Here is a 16,224-nt window from a genome sequence, read left to right as displayed (position 1 = left end):
TTTGTGCATGGCTTTTATTCTCTGTACATGAGAGGCTCCACGCTACTGCTGGTACATGGAGGAGTGCGGCAGCGATGAGGAGGAGGGTCCCAGCCAGCAACGGAGCTGCCGCGGAGGATGCAGAGAAGCCTCTGATCATCCAGAGGCTCCTCCCTACTGACCTAAAGCAATCTCTCGTGTGTGAAAGCTGTCATAGGATGACATGTTCAAAGAACGTTTGAATTGCTGGCGATCAGAAAATAACTTAGAGAAAAACACTTGCTTTATAAAACCCTTAATAAAATAGAAAATAATTTGATGTGTGATAGAAATCACCAAATCTGATTATATTTAAAGCACACCTAAACTTAAGGTGGCCATACACTTATAGATTTTCAGCAGATTCGACCATCAGATAGATTTCAGATGCCTGTCAAGTAGAATCTGACAGAAAGCTATTTGATGTGTGCCACACACTAGGAACAGATTTCCAATAAATTTTAGAATGACATCTATTGGAAATCTATTGAAAATTGATCTATATGTGTTATTGGACCATTAGATCCAATGCAACTCTATGGGCCATCGATCTGCTTCCAGCAGCAGATTGACCTACATTTTCCATCCTGTCAGATAGATCAAATCAATCGAAATCGGCCTCAAATCGATCATTCGATAGATTTGATAGAATCGATTTCCGATCAATCGATTCCATAGAATCTATGGCTGAAATTGACCAGTGTATGGGCCCATTTAGAGGGATATGAAGGCTGCCATATTTACTTCCTTTTAAACAATACCAGTTGCCTGGCAGTCCTTCTGATCTGTTTGGCTGCAGTAGTATCTTAATCACTCACCTGTAACAAGCATGCAGCTAATCTAGTCAGAGCAATTGATCTGCATGCTTGTTGAGGGTCTATAGCTATCAGCAAGCAGCAGACACTGGAGGCCAAATAGGAGGATTGTAAAAAGTAAAAGACTGTTTCTATCCTAGTTTCTAACAATTTTTTTTGGTGTCTCGGGGAAAAATGTACTTTGTTTTATGCCCAGATCGGTTTATATACAGTAGCTGATTCATTTTTTCCCCCTACAGAATATGCGGAGTTCCTGCACTGCAAGTCAAAGAAATTTACAGATTTCGATGAAGTTCGTCAGGAAATCGAAGCAGAAACCGAGCGGGTAACTGGAAGCAACAAAGGCATCTCACCTGTCCCCATCAACCTGCGAGTGTATTCTCCTCATGGTGAGTAGCGGCATAACGCTACTGGCTGCTCTGTACTGAGAGCTCTACAGGTGAAACTTGAAAAATTACAATACCATGCAAAAGTTCATTTATTTCAGTAATTCAACTTAAAAGGTGAAACTAATATATGAAACTCATTATATGCAAAGCAACATATTTCAATGCTGGTTCTATTTCTGGCAATCCACTTTTTATTTACCGGTAATGCTCTGTTCTGACTGTTGCTGCTGCTCGTCTTCAGTTGATACATTACCCACCATCACTAGACTTCAGTCTAGTAACCAGAGATGGGTAATGAGAGGCTAGCTAATTATACAGGTGAAACTCAAAAAATTAGAATATCGTGCAAATGATTTCAGTATTTCAACTTAAAAGGTGAAACTAATATGACAGACTCATTACATGCAGAGCGAGATACTGTATTTCAGGGCTTTATTGGTTATAATTTTGAGGATTATAGCTTACAGCTTATGAGAGCCCCATATCAAAATCTCAGACCATCTACATGATACGATCCTTTGTGCGATTCGATTACGATCCGATTAAATCCGATATGTCCGATCGGGATTTGTTTCAATTCGATTTGCCATTGCAAAACAATCGAATCCCGATTGGACATGTCGGATTTAATCGGATCGTAAATAGAATCGAAATTGCACAAAGAATTGTATCGTGTAGATGGGGCTTGAGTATTGTAAAAATGTTCCCTATTTTAGGCTCGAAGTGTAAGACTCTAATCAGCTAATTAATCCAAAACAGAGGTGTGCAGATCTAACAGGATTAGCTGCATACGTGTTCCCGGTGTTAAGGTGGCCATACACTTAGAGATTTGCAGCAGATTCGACCATCAGATTTCTGTCAGATGCCTGTCAAGTCGAATATGACAGGAATCTATCGAATGTGTGCCACACACTAGGAACAGATTTCCAATAGATTTCATAATGAAATCTATTAGAAATCTATTGAAAATTGATCTAAAGGCATTACTGTACCATTCGATCCAATGCAACTCTATGGGACATCGATCTGCTGCCAGCAGCAGATCGACCTAGATTTTCCATCCTGTCAGACCAAATTGATCGATCTGGGAATTTGATAGAATCGATTTCTGATAGAATTGATCGATTTCTATAGAATCGATCGATGGATGGCTGAAATCGACCAGTGTATGGGCCCCTTTATTCAGACACTACTGCTACCAAATAGCAGGGCTGCCAGGCAACTGGTATTGTTTAAAAGGAAAAAAAATATGGCAGCCTCCATATCCCTCTCACTTCAGTTGTCCTTTAATTCATGTGCAACTTCCGGAAGCGCTGTCAATTTCTCCTGCTGTACTAATTAAGCCTAAACATCTGCAAAAAGGGTTCCTACTTCATATATTAGTTTCACAATTTAGCTTGAATGACTGAAATAAACTAGCTAAGTAAATGGATAAAACAGGCTGCTAATTAGTTACTTAGCAGCCTATGTATTTATTTACTTAGCTAGTTACATGTGAAAACAGCACGGCTCTCTAGTGTGTGAGCCAGCCGTTATAAGGCCCCCTGCACACTGCAAATCCGATTAGCGATTCCCATTTTCCCTGGATGCTATCAAAATAAGAAGAAAAACGCTAAAAGAATCACAGCATGCAGTACTGATTAAAAATCGCAAATCAGAATCGCATGTAAAATCGGGTCCAAATCGGAAACGCATGTAGTGTGCAAGAGGCCTGAATCAGCTGGAGTGTCTGCTACTATCAGTGAAGTCCGATGCAAAGAGCTTGGTAATGACGCAGCTCAGCTAGGAGGGCAGAATTAGTGTTATCAGCTACTTTTTTTTCAACACACGGTCTATGGAGAAATGTATGCTCTCCATATTAAATACCTGATGTGAGGTTAATGGAAAAGCATAATTTTCGCCATACTGCCCTTTTAAAGAGAACCTGTAACAAAAACAATTCTCCTGGGGGGCACTCACCTCGAGAGGGGGAAGCCTCAGAGTCCCAATGAGGATTCCCCCATCCCTGTAGCTGCGGACAGTCCAGTGCTGGCTCCCCCAAAGTCTCCGGCAGTCCTCCCTCGACAAGCCTGACAAGCGCTGATTTATTTACCTTTCCTGGCTCCAGGGGGGGGGGGGGGGGGGGCTCTCCGCACGTAGATAGGTGGAAATTGCCACTCTGTCGGGTCCGCTCTATTGCGCAGTTCAGCGGCCCGACAGCAATTGGCTATTTCCGCCTATCTCCGAGCGGAGAGCAGATACTGTGCCTGCGCTGGAGCCAGGGAGGTAAATATTTACATCCCCGCTGTTCGGGGAGCTATATCTCCGCTGCCGTGGGATCAAGGAGGCCGGGGGAAGCCTCAATAGGATCCGGAGGCTTCCCCCACCCCAGGTGAGTACCCCCCAGGGGAGGTTTTTCTCATTACAGGTTTTCTTTAAAGGAGTTGTCTGGCAATGACGTCAGAGCGACCAGTAGTTCTGCGCCTGCACAGTCCGCTCCGGCCCACGTGGCGGTGATTGACAGCGCCGATCGCGCAAGCGCAGTACAGAGCGACCTCCAGGTCGCTCTGACGTCATTGCTGAGGACCAGGTCGGAGCTCCGGCGAACGGCTGCAGGCAGAGCATCGGCGAGGGACGTGCTGGGAGCTTGGGGCTGGAGGAAGCCCCCCAGTAAGTAGCGCTTATTTTCTTAATTTTTGCCTGTCAACTCCTTTAAGTCTTGCATGATTATAGACCTGGGGTCTATGCATTGTACAGTTTTTTTTTTTTGTTTTGTTTTTTTTTTTTTTGGTTCTATAATGATTTGATAACCACATCAGTTTGAGGTAAAAATGTTTGGTCTTATTTGATATATTTAAAGCAGCAGCGCAGCGTGCCATATTGTCAGTCAAACCTCCAGCAGGAGAAGCGATATGTTTGTTGTCATATTTTCGTTTAAAAAAAAAAAAAAATCAATAAGCCACTTTTATGATGGACAATAATACGATTCCACGATGGCACTAATAGGAATTTCAGTCATGCTGTCAGAGATTGATTTATCAAACAAATGCTGGCGCATCAAACTATTACATTCCATTTGTGTTTAGTTCTATGATTGATGTGTGCATCAAAATCCAATATCCATCTTACATAAAATCATCTTAATCTTGTGTGATGGATTATAGGGAGAGCTTTAGTGAGAGCCCCGATTGTGGATTCTGTGCAGGTTTCTGTATTTGTACTGGTAGCGTAGGAAGAGTCTACCTCATTCTTCTCTTCCTACACTTAAAGGACAACGGCAGTGCAAGTGATATGGAGGCTGCCATATTTATTTTCTTTTAAGCAATACCAGTTGCCGGGCTATTCTGCTGACCCTCTGCCTCTAATACTATTAGCCATAGACCCTGACCAAGCATGCAGCAGATCAGAGGTTTCTAACATTGTCAGATATGACAAGATTAGCTGCATGCTTGTTTCTAGGGTTATTCAGACACTACTGCAGCCAAATAGATGATTGGGAATGTCAGGCAACTGGTATCACTTCAAAGGAAATAAATATGGCAGCCCCCGTATTCTTCTCACTTCAAAGTGGTATGAAATGCAAATGTCGTCTCTGGTCTAAAACCTTAAACACCGTATAAATTAATAGAAAAAAATATATATATTAATGGTTTTCAAGTTACTGGAAGGGTGAAAAGTTGAAGCTGCTTCTTCATTCAGGAGCTAACTGATGAGATTGCCTTTGCCATGCTAAAATGATCAGATTGTGTTCATGACATTCTTTGTATCAGAAGAGATACAGCGTGCCACAAACATTTTGCTGTTAGGGGGCGAGGGTAACTGCTGGAAGTTGCCACATTGGGGGAGGAGGGGGTCACTGAGGATGAGTTATACTGAAAGGGCCAACAAAGTCAATATAACTTTTAACAAGAATGCCATGTACACATGTGCATTTTAGACTCTATAGTCTCTTTAACCAGTTCACCCCCAAGGGTTTTTACTCTAACGGACCAGAGCAATTTTCACTTGTCAGTGCTCCTCCCTTTTATTCCCTAATAACTTTATTACTACTTATCACAAGAAAATGATCTATACCTCGTTTTTTTCACCACCAATTAGGCTTTCTGTGGGTAGTACATTTTGCTAAGAATTTTTTTATTCTAAATGCATTTTAATGAGAAAAAAACAAAAAAATAGAAAAAAAAACATTATTTCTCAGTTTTCAGCCATTATAGTTTTAAAATTAAACATTCTCCTGTGGATAAAACAAACACATTGTATTTGCCCAGTTGTCCCGATTATTAAACCATTTAAATTATGTCCCTATCACAATGTATGGCGACAGTATATTATTTTGAAATATAGGTGTTATTTTTCTGTTCTGTTTTTTTTTTGTTCTGGCCATAATTACAAGCCCCAATGTAATAAATTAAAATTAATTTTCCCCCATAAAATATAGATTAAAAAAAGCTGAGTCCCTAAGGCAAGTATTTATTTATTTATTTTAAACTGATTTTTTTTTTTACAAGTGTTTTCTTTTGGAGGGGGAGTGTTGGAAGTGGAATTTTATTAATTTTATTACTCATGTGTATGTACTTGTAAATGTATGTATTTTGTACGTGTCATATACTTTTTGGCCACAAGATGGCGTTAGTGAACACTCATTATAGTAAGTGTTCACTTTTTTTTTTTTTTTTTTTTTTTACACTTTATTTAATTGTTACATTTCCTGTTTTTGTGAATGGACGTAGTCGCTGTTCGCGGTCACGTCCATTCACTCCAGGCACTGCGATTGGGTAGAGGACCGTTTGGTCCTCTTCCCCAATCCCTCAGCACGGGATCCTGACGGAAACGGCGGCCGTAGCGGCGCGCACACGGCGGTAGCAGCGGCGGGAACGCCTGACTTATTAATACGTCATGTTGCCGTTAATAGGGTAAAGCATGACGTATTAATGCGTTAGGATGCCACTAAATGGTTAAAGTATACCTGAGGCAAACTAAGAGGGAAGCTGGGGGGGCGTGGCTTGCAATGCACGTATGAAGGTGTGCTTCCTGGAGACAGAGGCTCTATACCCAACTCTTTTTTTTTTTTTTTTTTTTTTTATAACCCAAAGCGAAGTTTATTGGAACAGTAAAGGCAAATTTTACAACACTGCCTGGTGCAAGGCAGAACACGAGTACAATCATGTGAGAAATGTACATATGCAATATTGAGAAATGACATAGGAATATACATTATTTGCAGTTTAGTCCTGTGGGATGTGGGGATGTACACACTTTATACTATAAAAGAAAGAGGAGAGAGAGCTCTCAAGAAAGTTTAAGGTCCATGGTGTTCTTACATCAAGAATGGTATATACTAACACTAATCTATCTCTCTATCCATTTATCCCATATTAGATGGAGTTTGTTTATGGCCTTCCTGTGAAGATAGACAAGCTTCTTGTATGGGAGGGTGCGGTCTATTCTGGAGATCCAGCCTTGGAGCGTGGGAAATTCAGCTGAGAGCCATTTCTGGGCTATTTCTTGCCTAGCCTGAAATAAAGTTTGGGATATAAATAATTTAGTATTTTTGGGCATAGAGTCATCTGTTATTAGGCCTAAGATGCACAAAGCAGGATCCATCTTCACAGGACAGCCCATTTTTTCATGTAGGAATTGTATTAATTGTTTCCAGAATATTGTAATGTGGGGACATTCCCAGATTAGATGAAAGCATGTAGGGGTGGAAGATGAGCATTTAGGGCAGGTAGGGGACACATCATCTATACCCAACTCTTGACCAGACAGTGTACCCTCCAAAAATCATTTGCCTGAAGAAGCGGGACTGTTACCCGTGAAACGCGTTGCACTTTTGGAGTTATTAATAAATGTTACTTTAAACTGCAAGTAACTTGCCCGTTGTCCGGCCATTTCTTCCAGAAGGGAGGCGAGTCCAGCCACTTCCCCCTTTTTAACGATTTTAATTAATTTTACTCTACCTGGCGCCTCTGTTATCCTGCTACAAAATAATTCCTGGAGACTCGCTTGGCCGCAATCTTATAGGAATGCTGCTCTCTGATCCCCTTGTCCCCACAGCGGTTTGCTCCCCCAGCTGCTCTGGCACTCACCCATCCAACCACCTTGATTAAATATGGGCTGCCCAGTCCAGCAGACAAGGTGCCCGTTTTGCTTGCGATTCTCCACAAGATGTCACCAGCGTGGTAGCGGTGGCATAAAACACCCTAGGCTCCTCTGCCACAGGGGAATCTGCACCTCAGGTGACCTCCTGCGACAAGCGGCAGAACGGTAAGCGGAAGAAGTTACTTTCAATACAACTGTGCCAAGATTACTATATTCCAGGACTTTTCAGCAGATATCCAAAAGCTGTGAGCAACCTGAAAACCTCTCTGCCTGAGCAGCAGGTCATTTATAGAATGATTTTCCCGGTAAAGCTGCGCAGTCAGTTTGGAGGAAAAGCTCATTTCTTCACTGATCCCAATGATGCTGCGTCTGAGAGCTCCTGCAAGTCAAGCAAGGCCATGCAGAGAACTGTCTTCTCTATACATCAGTACGTTGCATAAAGGATGACATTTCTAGAGTTCAGCAGTTTAATCTCTCCTAACAAGAAAAAGATGACCATTTTTTACCTTTTCCATAAATTGGTGCAGTGTGGCTCTTACAACATACCTTTTAAACTGAATCTTATTTTATGCACAATGTTTTATCTTAGTGGCGTAACTAGACTTCATGGGGCCCCATAGCAACATTTTTGTGGGACCATCCTATCTAGACCTTGAGCAATGCTACCTGCCCCTACCCTGTTAATAGGAGTTGATTGGTCAATTTACATCCTCATGCAATGCACACTGTGTATAGTCCATAAGCACTAAGAAAAAGTCAGAGGTTGGAGCAACAAAGCAACATACGAAGTACCATCTGGACCCCCCTCTTCTCCTGGGCCCCATACCAGCTGCTATGGCTATGCCCCTGATTTATCTGTGCAGGTAAATGTTACTTGACCTAGTCTATTAATCTATAGTATGCACATTAGATAGTTTCACTATGGTCATGAAACCCAGAGTGCTAGTCGCCTTCTTGCCTTGTTCTCTGTCTCAATTTTGGTATTGGAGCTTTTTTAATTTTCGCTTTACTGTATGATGTGCCAGGCCGGGTACAGCTGTTTTCTTGTTTCGTTTACTCTTTGCACCCTAAGGTTGCAAAGTTGAGGTATTTTTGGTCATTTCTTTTTTGTGGTTTTTTTATTTCCTGTTCATTCTGTTTAATCACAATCTTGCTCTAAGTATGCGGACTGTGAAACAATGGCATTACAATAGAGGTCTAACAGTGTTGTCATGGAATGTCTGTGGCCTGAATAATTCTATAAAGCACTGACTGGTTTGCGATCATCTTTGGAAATTCTTGCCTCAAATAGCGTGTTTACAAGAAACACATTTAGTGGCATTTAGGGCCGTACTCCCTGGATAGCACAATAGCATTTAGCACATTTCTCCTCCTTCTCCAAGGGTACAGCTTTATTGGCTGCCATATCCCTCCCTGGCCAAATTGTAAATGTCCTCATAGACACGAACTGTAATCTTGTGATCGTTGCATAGAAAAGGGAAGCCTCTGGATCCTGCAGAGGCTTTCCATGCCCTCCTGACCCCCATCGTTGCCCCAGCATGGACCCTCCAATGCATATCCAACAAGAGCTAGTTGGATGTCATGTGGCCACACCCACACGCCTCTGCATACATGGGTGTGCTCGTGTATGAAGCTCGTCCACAAGTGTCTCCATGCCACTGCCCAGGCCTGGTCGTTCTCACGGCGGCACAGCCATGCTTGTGCACGAAGAGGAGTATGGGCGTGAACTTCCAGAGGGTCCTGGGTGGCGGCGGTGGTTTAGAGAAGAACCTGGGAAGCCACAGGCTGGAGTCTAGGAGTCGGTGTAATTTTTGGGTACCCGGAGTCACTCAGTGGATTCATAAACTGCAGAGTCTGAGTTTGAGTCAGATAATTTTTGTACCCTGCAAGGGTTTTGGAGTCGGAGCAATTTTGGGTACCTGGAGTCGGAGGTTTCATAAATTGAGGAGTTGGATGATTTTTGTGCCCATTTCACAGCCCTGGCTGCCGGCCCCAGAGGCTTCCCTCTTCTTAGATAATTATCTCATTTTATGTAGCTTTACGATTGCCTCAGTGCCTCAGGTTCTCTTTACCTGGGCACTGTGTAAAATGGCATTGCACTGTGAGTAGAGCTAGTTTTCTTTCTTTCTTCAGACTTCCTGTAGGAGAGCTCTGCATTCTCACATTATCTGGGCCCAGCGTTCAGGCTTAAAAGCTTTTTACTCAAGCCGTGCTGTAAGATCGGTTTAGGGGCTATTTATTGTGACAAAAGACATAATTGATATTATGAGTGCGCAGGACGTGTAGCCGGCCAGCAGGGATGTCTCCAGCGCCGTGTCTTCCTCTTATTTGCTCTGCGCCTCGGGTCATGTTATCCAGATAAAACATACAAGAAGCACTTACCTTTATTTCTGCATGAAAGACCTCCAGGGCTCCTCAGATTGAAGCATTATAGTTGGCTCTGAGCCCTCTGGGAACTCTCAGGCCGCAATTATCTGCCCTTCTAACTGGAAAGTGTGTCTGAGGAGCGCTCCTGTATAATATTACCATCACTGCTCACTATACTTATGTCTTACAATGAGCTTCCTGTGCAAAGTGTGTGAATGAAATACTCTTATTTTTTTTTTATTTCCCTTCTATCTCTGACCAGACCTGATAGGAAACTGAGAGTCTGCTTTGCTGAGAGGTGCACAAGTCTGTGTGTTTCATTGTTTTTTTTTATTTGGATAGCATTGATTATAAGAATATAATTAATAATTAACAATATAATTATATAACAGCTACATGGAAAAGGCCTGTTGTCCACAACTATCTCTCATGATTGTTTGGGGTGATATAGACAAAGGATTGGGTGATAAACACCTTGGAAAAAGCAGACAAGGGAGCCCAATAGTGCGATATGTCACTTTGGTTTTTTTGTGAAAACTGTAATAGGAAACCTACTCACAAAAGTGGGTTGCACAAATGGGCAACCCACCACATCCAACCAGAAATGGCTGGATGCTAGATGGTTGCACTGGTACTGCAAGTGGCAGAGGCACTGTAGACTGAGACTCCCTCCCCCAAAATAAGGGAAGGTGGGATTAGCACAACAAGGGGGAAGCGGCGCCCAGGATGAATAAAACTTAGTTAAAAGCAATTAAAATTGAAAGAGATGGAGGTAGCTTACCTCTCAAGACGACACAATCAATTGGAAAAAAAAAAGATAAAATTTACGTTTTTGTCAATTGATTGTGTCTTCTTAAAGTGAACCTCCGGACTAAAAATCTACTCAGCAGAACTGAAAAGGCTTTGTGTTTAACAGTTTCACAGCATTGGAACTTTGTTTTTCTTACCAAAGCATCATTTTTAGCTGCATTTTTAGCTAAGCTCCACCCATCAAAGAAAACTGCCCAGGCTTTTTTCCCCTGATGCTGTGCAAAGCATGATGGTATTTCCTATGCTGTTATTCACGTTGCCAGGCAACTGGGAGGGGTGATCAGCACACAGGACAGTTGGAACTGTCTCATGCTCCCTGTCACCTGCTTTTAACCAAAAAGATGGCTGCCCTCATGAAATCAAATATTTGCCTGTTCTTTTAAAACAGGGTGGGTAAGCGATTATATTACCTATCTATTTTAACTAACATAACTAATGTAACTTAATGACAGTATGTTTGTTTAGGCTGAAGTTCCTCTTTAAGCTACCTCCATCTTTTTCGATTTTATCTGCTTTTAGTTAAGTTTTATTAATCTTGGTTGCCTCGTCACTCTTGTTGTTTGAGGTGATAGATTGCTAAAGGGCATTGTACACGCTAGACCAGCCTTTCTCAACCTTTTTACCCTGGATGAACCCTGCAAATAACTTTTGAATGTCAGGGAACCCCTGCAAACTATTTTTTTGATCTTGAGGAACCACTGCATTTATTTTGCAGGAGGCATGGTCTAAAAAAAGTAGGTGAGGCAGTTTGTTTCACTACCTCCTATTACACTGTCACTCATTATACTGTCTCCTAGTGCTTTTTATTAATGTGCTCATTATTATTTTGATTCACAATTTAGTGCTTATTGTTAGTTACCCCCTATTATAATGTGCTTTATTATACTTCCCCCCCCCCCCCCACGATCCCCCCCCCCCCCACGATTGGGGGGGGGGAATGCCAAGGAACCCCTACAGAGTTCCCAAGGAACCCTGGCTGAGAAAGCCTGCTCTAGATAAGAGGTAGCTGGTAACAATCCCCTCTGCCGATAATTGTGTGTGTGTGTGTGTGTGTGTAGCAGACCCAGCGATCCACCAGGCAGATCAAATGGGCGGAGCAGCGGCAGATGGCGGTTATTCTCACCGCCAGACCAATGTGTGTTATCACATCTGTACTTCTTTGTCAGCCCTCGTCTCCTGCCCCTTCGCCCTCAGAGCAACAAAACGCGTCTATATATCCCCGCCCAGCCAGGTCACCTGAGGGGGTGCAGTACTGATCCCTGTCGGGAGACGTCAGTCTAGCATGTGTACAGCGATACCACCGGGCTCTCTGGTGATCATACTATAATGTGGAGGAATACACGTTTTATTGATACAGGGTAAAAGGAATGTTGAATTTATACTTACTGTACTTTTCTTTCATGGCACTTCTTCGTTTGCTACAACTAAAGCTTATGCAAAGCCGCAGGTAATAAGAATACAAATATAGACAGCAGGGCTGGTGTTGCTACTTCAGCAATTGTCTGTAGGGTGGTGAATGTGCAGCTTGCTCCTCTCACACTTCAGCTCTCAGGCTGCCCGATTTGCCCGCCCTTCACTATAGAAAGTGTATTGTCTCAGCATGAGAAATATTGGCCAATCAGAGAGGAATAGAGCTGTGGGAGGGAAAACAGGAGGGAAAGAGGCTTCAGCCAATCAGGCTGCATTAGATAAGTCTGAGGAGAAATAAAGAAGCAAAAAGCATGCCCTGCAACTTCCTTTGTGTACCAAATGTTGTGTGTACCAAATATTGTGTGTACCAAATAAGTCAGGTAAACTGGGGAATGATCGTTTATCAACAAGAAAAGTAATAGTGATTTTAACTTTTGGATTGCCTGGTTAGCATCCTTATTACTTGTTTACCAGATAAAAATAAAGAATTGATTTTATGCCCGACAGTTACTCTTTAATGACCAATCCTAATCTAAAATATATTGCCACTTCCTCTGCTAATGCAGGGGTTCCCTGAGATCTGAAAATGATTTGTACTACACAGCGGAGAAACCAGACTAAGCTTCTGGGTTAAACCAGCAGGTTTAAACAAATTAAATTTCCGTTTGTAATCTGTAAGGCTAATATGTAAATATTGTAGTTACTGTGTTTAGGACTCAGCACTGAAACGCTCACAGTTAGAGACCACAATTCCCCCTAATGAACCTTTTGTATTTCTAGTGCTGAACCTGACCTTGATTGACCTCCCGGGTATCACAAAGGTCCCTGTTGGTGACCAGCCCCAGGACATAGAGTACCAGATCAAGGACATGATCCTCCAGTTCATCTCCAGAGAGAGCTGCCTTATCCTGGCCGTCACTCCAGCCAACACTGACCTGGCCAACTCCGACGCCTTGAAGATGTCCAAAGAGGTGGATCCACAGGGTAAGTTAAATATCTGGGCTCAATATTTTAAGAATATTATGAATTATTTACTTAAAGTATTTTATATAAGTGTGTTTTCTTGTAACTGCTTTTTCTATACAGTGCTCAGGGGATCCTTTTTGCATTTTGCGCCTCTTTCCTGTAGGAGCACATAATAGCATTTTCTAAACCCTCAAAACTCCCCACAGCTCCTCAATACGCTATCTGTAACAAGTAATGTGAGCTGAAAGCATGAGCCGCTAGCTTCAGACTTTTAGACAAGATGCTGGAAAAGGGATAGTCGTTTTTAATCCTTTTGTTGCTTGATTACAAACTTTTAAAGCAAACCTGAAGCAAAAAAAACAAAAACGAAAAAAACACCTTATGATATAATGAATTGTATGTGTAGCACTGATAAGGAACGAACATTAGTAGCAATGAAGACACCAATTTTTATTTTCAATTTATATATTGAATAACATTGGATCATTCTGTTAAAATTGCAGTTTTTAAAACCACACTCTGTATTTTAAACTATAAAACAAAGCGTAAATAATGGCCCTTTGAACTTTCCTGCACTAAAGCCTTCTCAAGCGGTCTCTCACGGTTTGCTATTTAACCACTTAAAGAGGAACTGTGGCGAAAATCGTACAATTTAAAATGCATACAAATAAGTACATTTCTTCCAGAGTAAAACGAGCCATACAGTGATGTGAAAAACTATTTGTCCCCTTCCTGATTTCTTATTATTTTGCATGTTTGTCACACTTAAATGTTTCTGCTCATCAAAAACCGTTAACTATTAGTCAAAGATAACATAATTGAACACAAAATAGTTTTAAATGATGGTTTTTATTTAGTGAGAAAAAAAAACTCCAAACCTACATGACCCTGTGTGAAAAGGAAATTGCCCCCTGAACCTAATAACTGGTTGGGCCACCCTTAGCAGCAATAACTGCAATCAAGCGTTAGATCTTTGCAGAATTGGAATTCAGCTTTATTTGAGGGTTTTCTAGCATGAACCGCCTTTTTAAGGTCGTGCCACAACATCTCAATAGGATTCAGGTCAGGACTTTGACTAGGCCACTCCAAAGTCTTCATTTTGTTTTTCTTCAGCCATTCAGGGGTGGATTTGCTAGTGTGTTTTGGGTCATTGTCCTGCTGCAGCACCCAAGATCGCTTCAGCTTGAGTTGACGAACAGATGGCCGGACATTCTCCTTCAGGATTTTTTGGTAGACAGTAGAATTCATGGTTCCATCTATCACAGCAAGCCTTCCAGGTCCTGAAGCAGCAAAACAACCCCAGACCATCACACTACCACCACCATATTTTACTGTTGGTATGATGTTCTTTTGCAGAAATGCTGTGTTACTTCTACTCCAGATGTAACTGGACACGCACCTTCCAAAAAGTTCAACTTTTGTCTCGTCGGTCCACAAGGTATTTTCCCAAAAGTCTTGGCAATCATTGAGATGTTTTTTTTAGCAAAATTGAGACAAGCCTTAATGTTCTTTTTGCTTAAAAGTGGTTTGCGCCTTGGATATCTGCCATGCAGGTCGTTTTTGCCCAGTCTTTCTTATGGTGTCGTGAACACTGACCTTAATTGAGGCAAGTGAGGCCTGCAGTTCTTTAGATCAGCGTTCTTCAACCAGTGTTCCGCGGCACACTAGTGTGCCGCGGAACGTTGCCTGGTGTGCCGTCCTCTCATCCCCCCCTCCCGAACGTCCCCGCGGCCGCCGCTGCTATTACCTTAGCAGCGGCTGCTCTCCCCTCTCCAGCGCATGTGTTTGTTCTAGCAGCGTATCTCCGGCTGCTCTGTGTGATGCGCAGGAGGCAGGGCTCGGTTTCCATAGTAACGGCGATACATATCGCCGTTACAGGAAGCCGCTGTACTGGCTATACTGGGGCACTATACTAGCTATACTGGGGCACTATACTGGGGCACTATTCTGGGGCACTATACTAGCTATACTGGGGCACTATACTGGGGCACTATTCTGGCTATACTGGGGCACTATACTGCTGGCTATACTGGGGCACTATAGTAGCTATACTGGGGGCTATACTGGGGCACTACTGGCTATACTGGGGCACTATACTGGGGCACTATTCTGGCTATACTGGGGCACTATACTGGGGCACTATTCTGGCTATACTGGGGCACTATTCTGGCTATACTGGGGCACTATTCTGGCTATACTGGGGCACTATACTGGCTATACTGGGGCACTATACTAGCTATACTGGGGCACTATACTGGCTATACTGGGGCACTATACTAGCTATACTGGGGGGGCTATACTGGGGCACTATACTAGCTATACTGGGGGGGGCTATACTGGGGCACTATACTAGCTATACTGGGGGGCTATACTGGGGCACTATACTGGCTATACTGGGGCACTATTCTGGGGCACTATACTAGCTATACTGGGGCATTATTCTGGCTATACTGGGGCACTATACTGGGAGGCTATACTGGGGCACTATACTGGCTATACTGGGGCACTATACTGGCTATACTGGGGCACTATACTGGCTATACTGGGGCACTATACTAGCTATACTGGGGCACTATACTGGGGGGCTATACTGGGGCACTATACTAGCTATACTGGGGGGCTATACTGGGGCATTATTCTGGCTATACTGGGGCACTATACTGGCTATACTGGGGCACTATACTAGCTATACTGGGTGGCTATACTGGGGCTCTATACTGGGGCACTATTCTGGCTATACTAGGGCACTATTCTGGCTATACTGGGGCACTATACTGGCTATACTGGGGCACTATACTGGCTATACTGGGGCACTATACTAGCTATACTGGGGCACTATACTAGCTATACTGGGGCACTATTCTGGCTATACTGGGGCACTATACTAGCTATACTGGGGCACTATACTAGCTATACTGGGGGGGCTATACTGGGGCACTTTACTAGCTATACTGGGGGGCTATACTGGGGCACTATACTGGCTATACTGGGGCACTATTCTGGGGCACTATACTAGCTATACTGGGGCATTATTCTGGCTATATTGGGGCACTATACTGGCTATACTGGGGCACTATACTAGCTATACTGGGGGGCTATACTGGGGCACTATACTGGCTATACTGGGACACTATGCTAGCTATACTGGGGGGCTATACTGGGGCATTATTCTGGCTATACTGGGGCACTATACTGGCTATACTGGGGCACTATACTAGCTATACTGGGGGGCTATACTGGGGCACTATACTAGCTATACTGGGGGGCTATACTGGGGCATTATTCTGGCTATACTGGGGCACTATACTGGCTATACTGGGGCACTATACTGGCTATACTGGGGCACTATACTGGCTATACTGGGGCAC

At 43.0% G+C, this 16,224-nt stretch overlaps 1 protein-coding gene across 4 annotated transcripts in view; it reads left to right on the top strand.

Moving 5' to 3' along the window:
• DNM2 (dynamin 2) overlaps positions 1-16,224 on the top strand; it is a 237,259-nt gene that overhangs the window by 83,776 nt on the left and 137,259 nt on the right. For all 4 annotated transcript variants that reach the window (XM_068274341.1, XM_068274342.1, XM_068274340.1 and 1 more), the window contains exons 3-4: positions 1,073-1,222; positions 12,671-12,874. In XM_068274341.1, the coding sequence (XP_068130442.1) occupies positions 1,073-1,222; positions 12,671-12,874 (354 nt within the window). The remainder of the gene's footprint in view (positions 1-1,072; positions 1,223-12,670; positions 12,875-16,224) is intronic.

The sequence above is a fragment of the Hyperolius riggenbachi genome, chromosome 3 (assembly GCF_040937935.1).
Source record: "Hyperolius riggenbachi isolate aHypRig1 chromosome 3, aHypRig1.pri, whole genome shotgun sequence".
Classification (NCBI taxonomy): domain Eukaryota; kingdom Metazoa; phylum Chordata; class Amphibia; order Anura; family Hyperoliidae; genus Hyperolius; species Hyperolius riggenbachi.
This window is presented reverse-complemented; position numbering and strand designations above follow the sequence as displayed.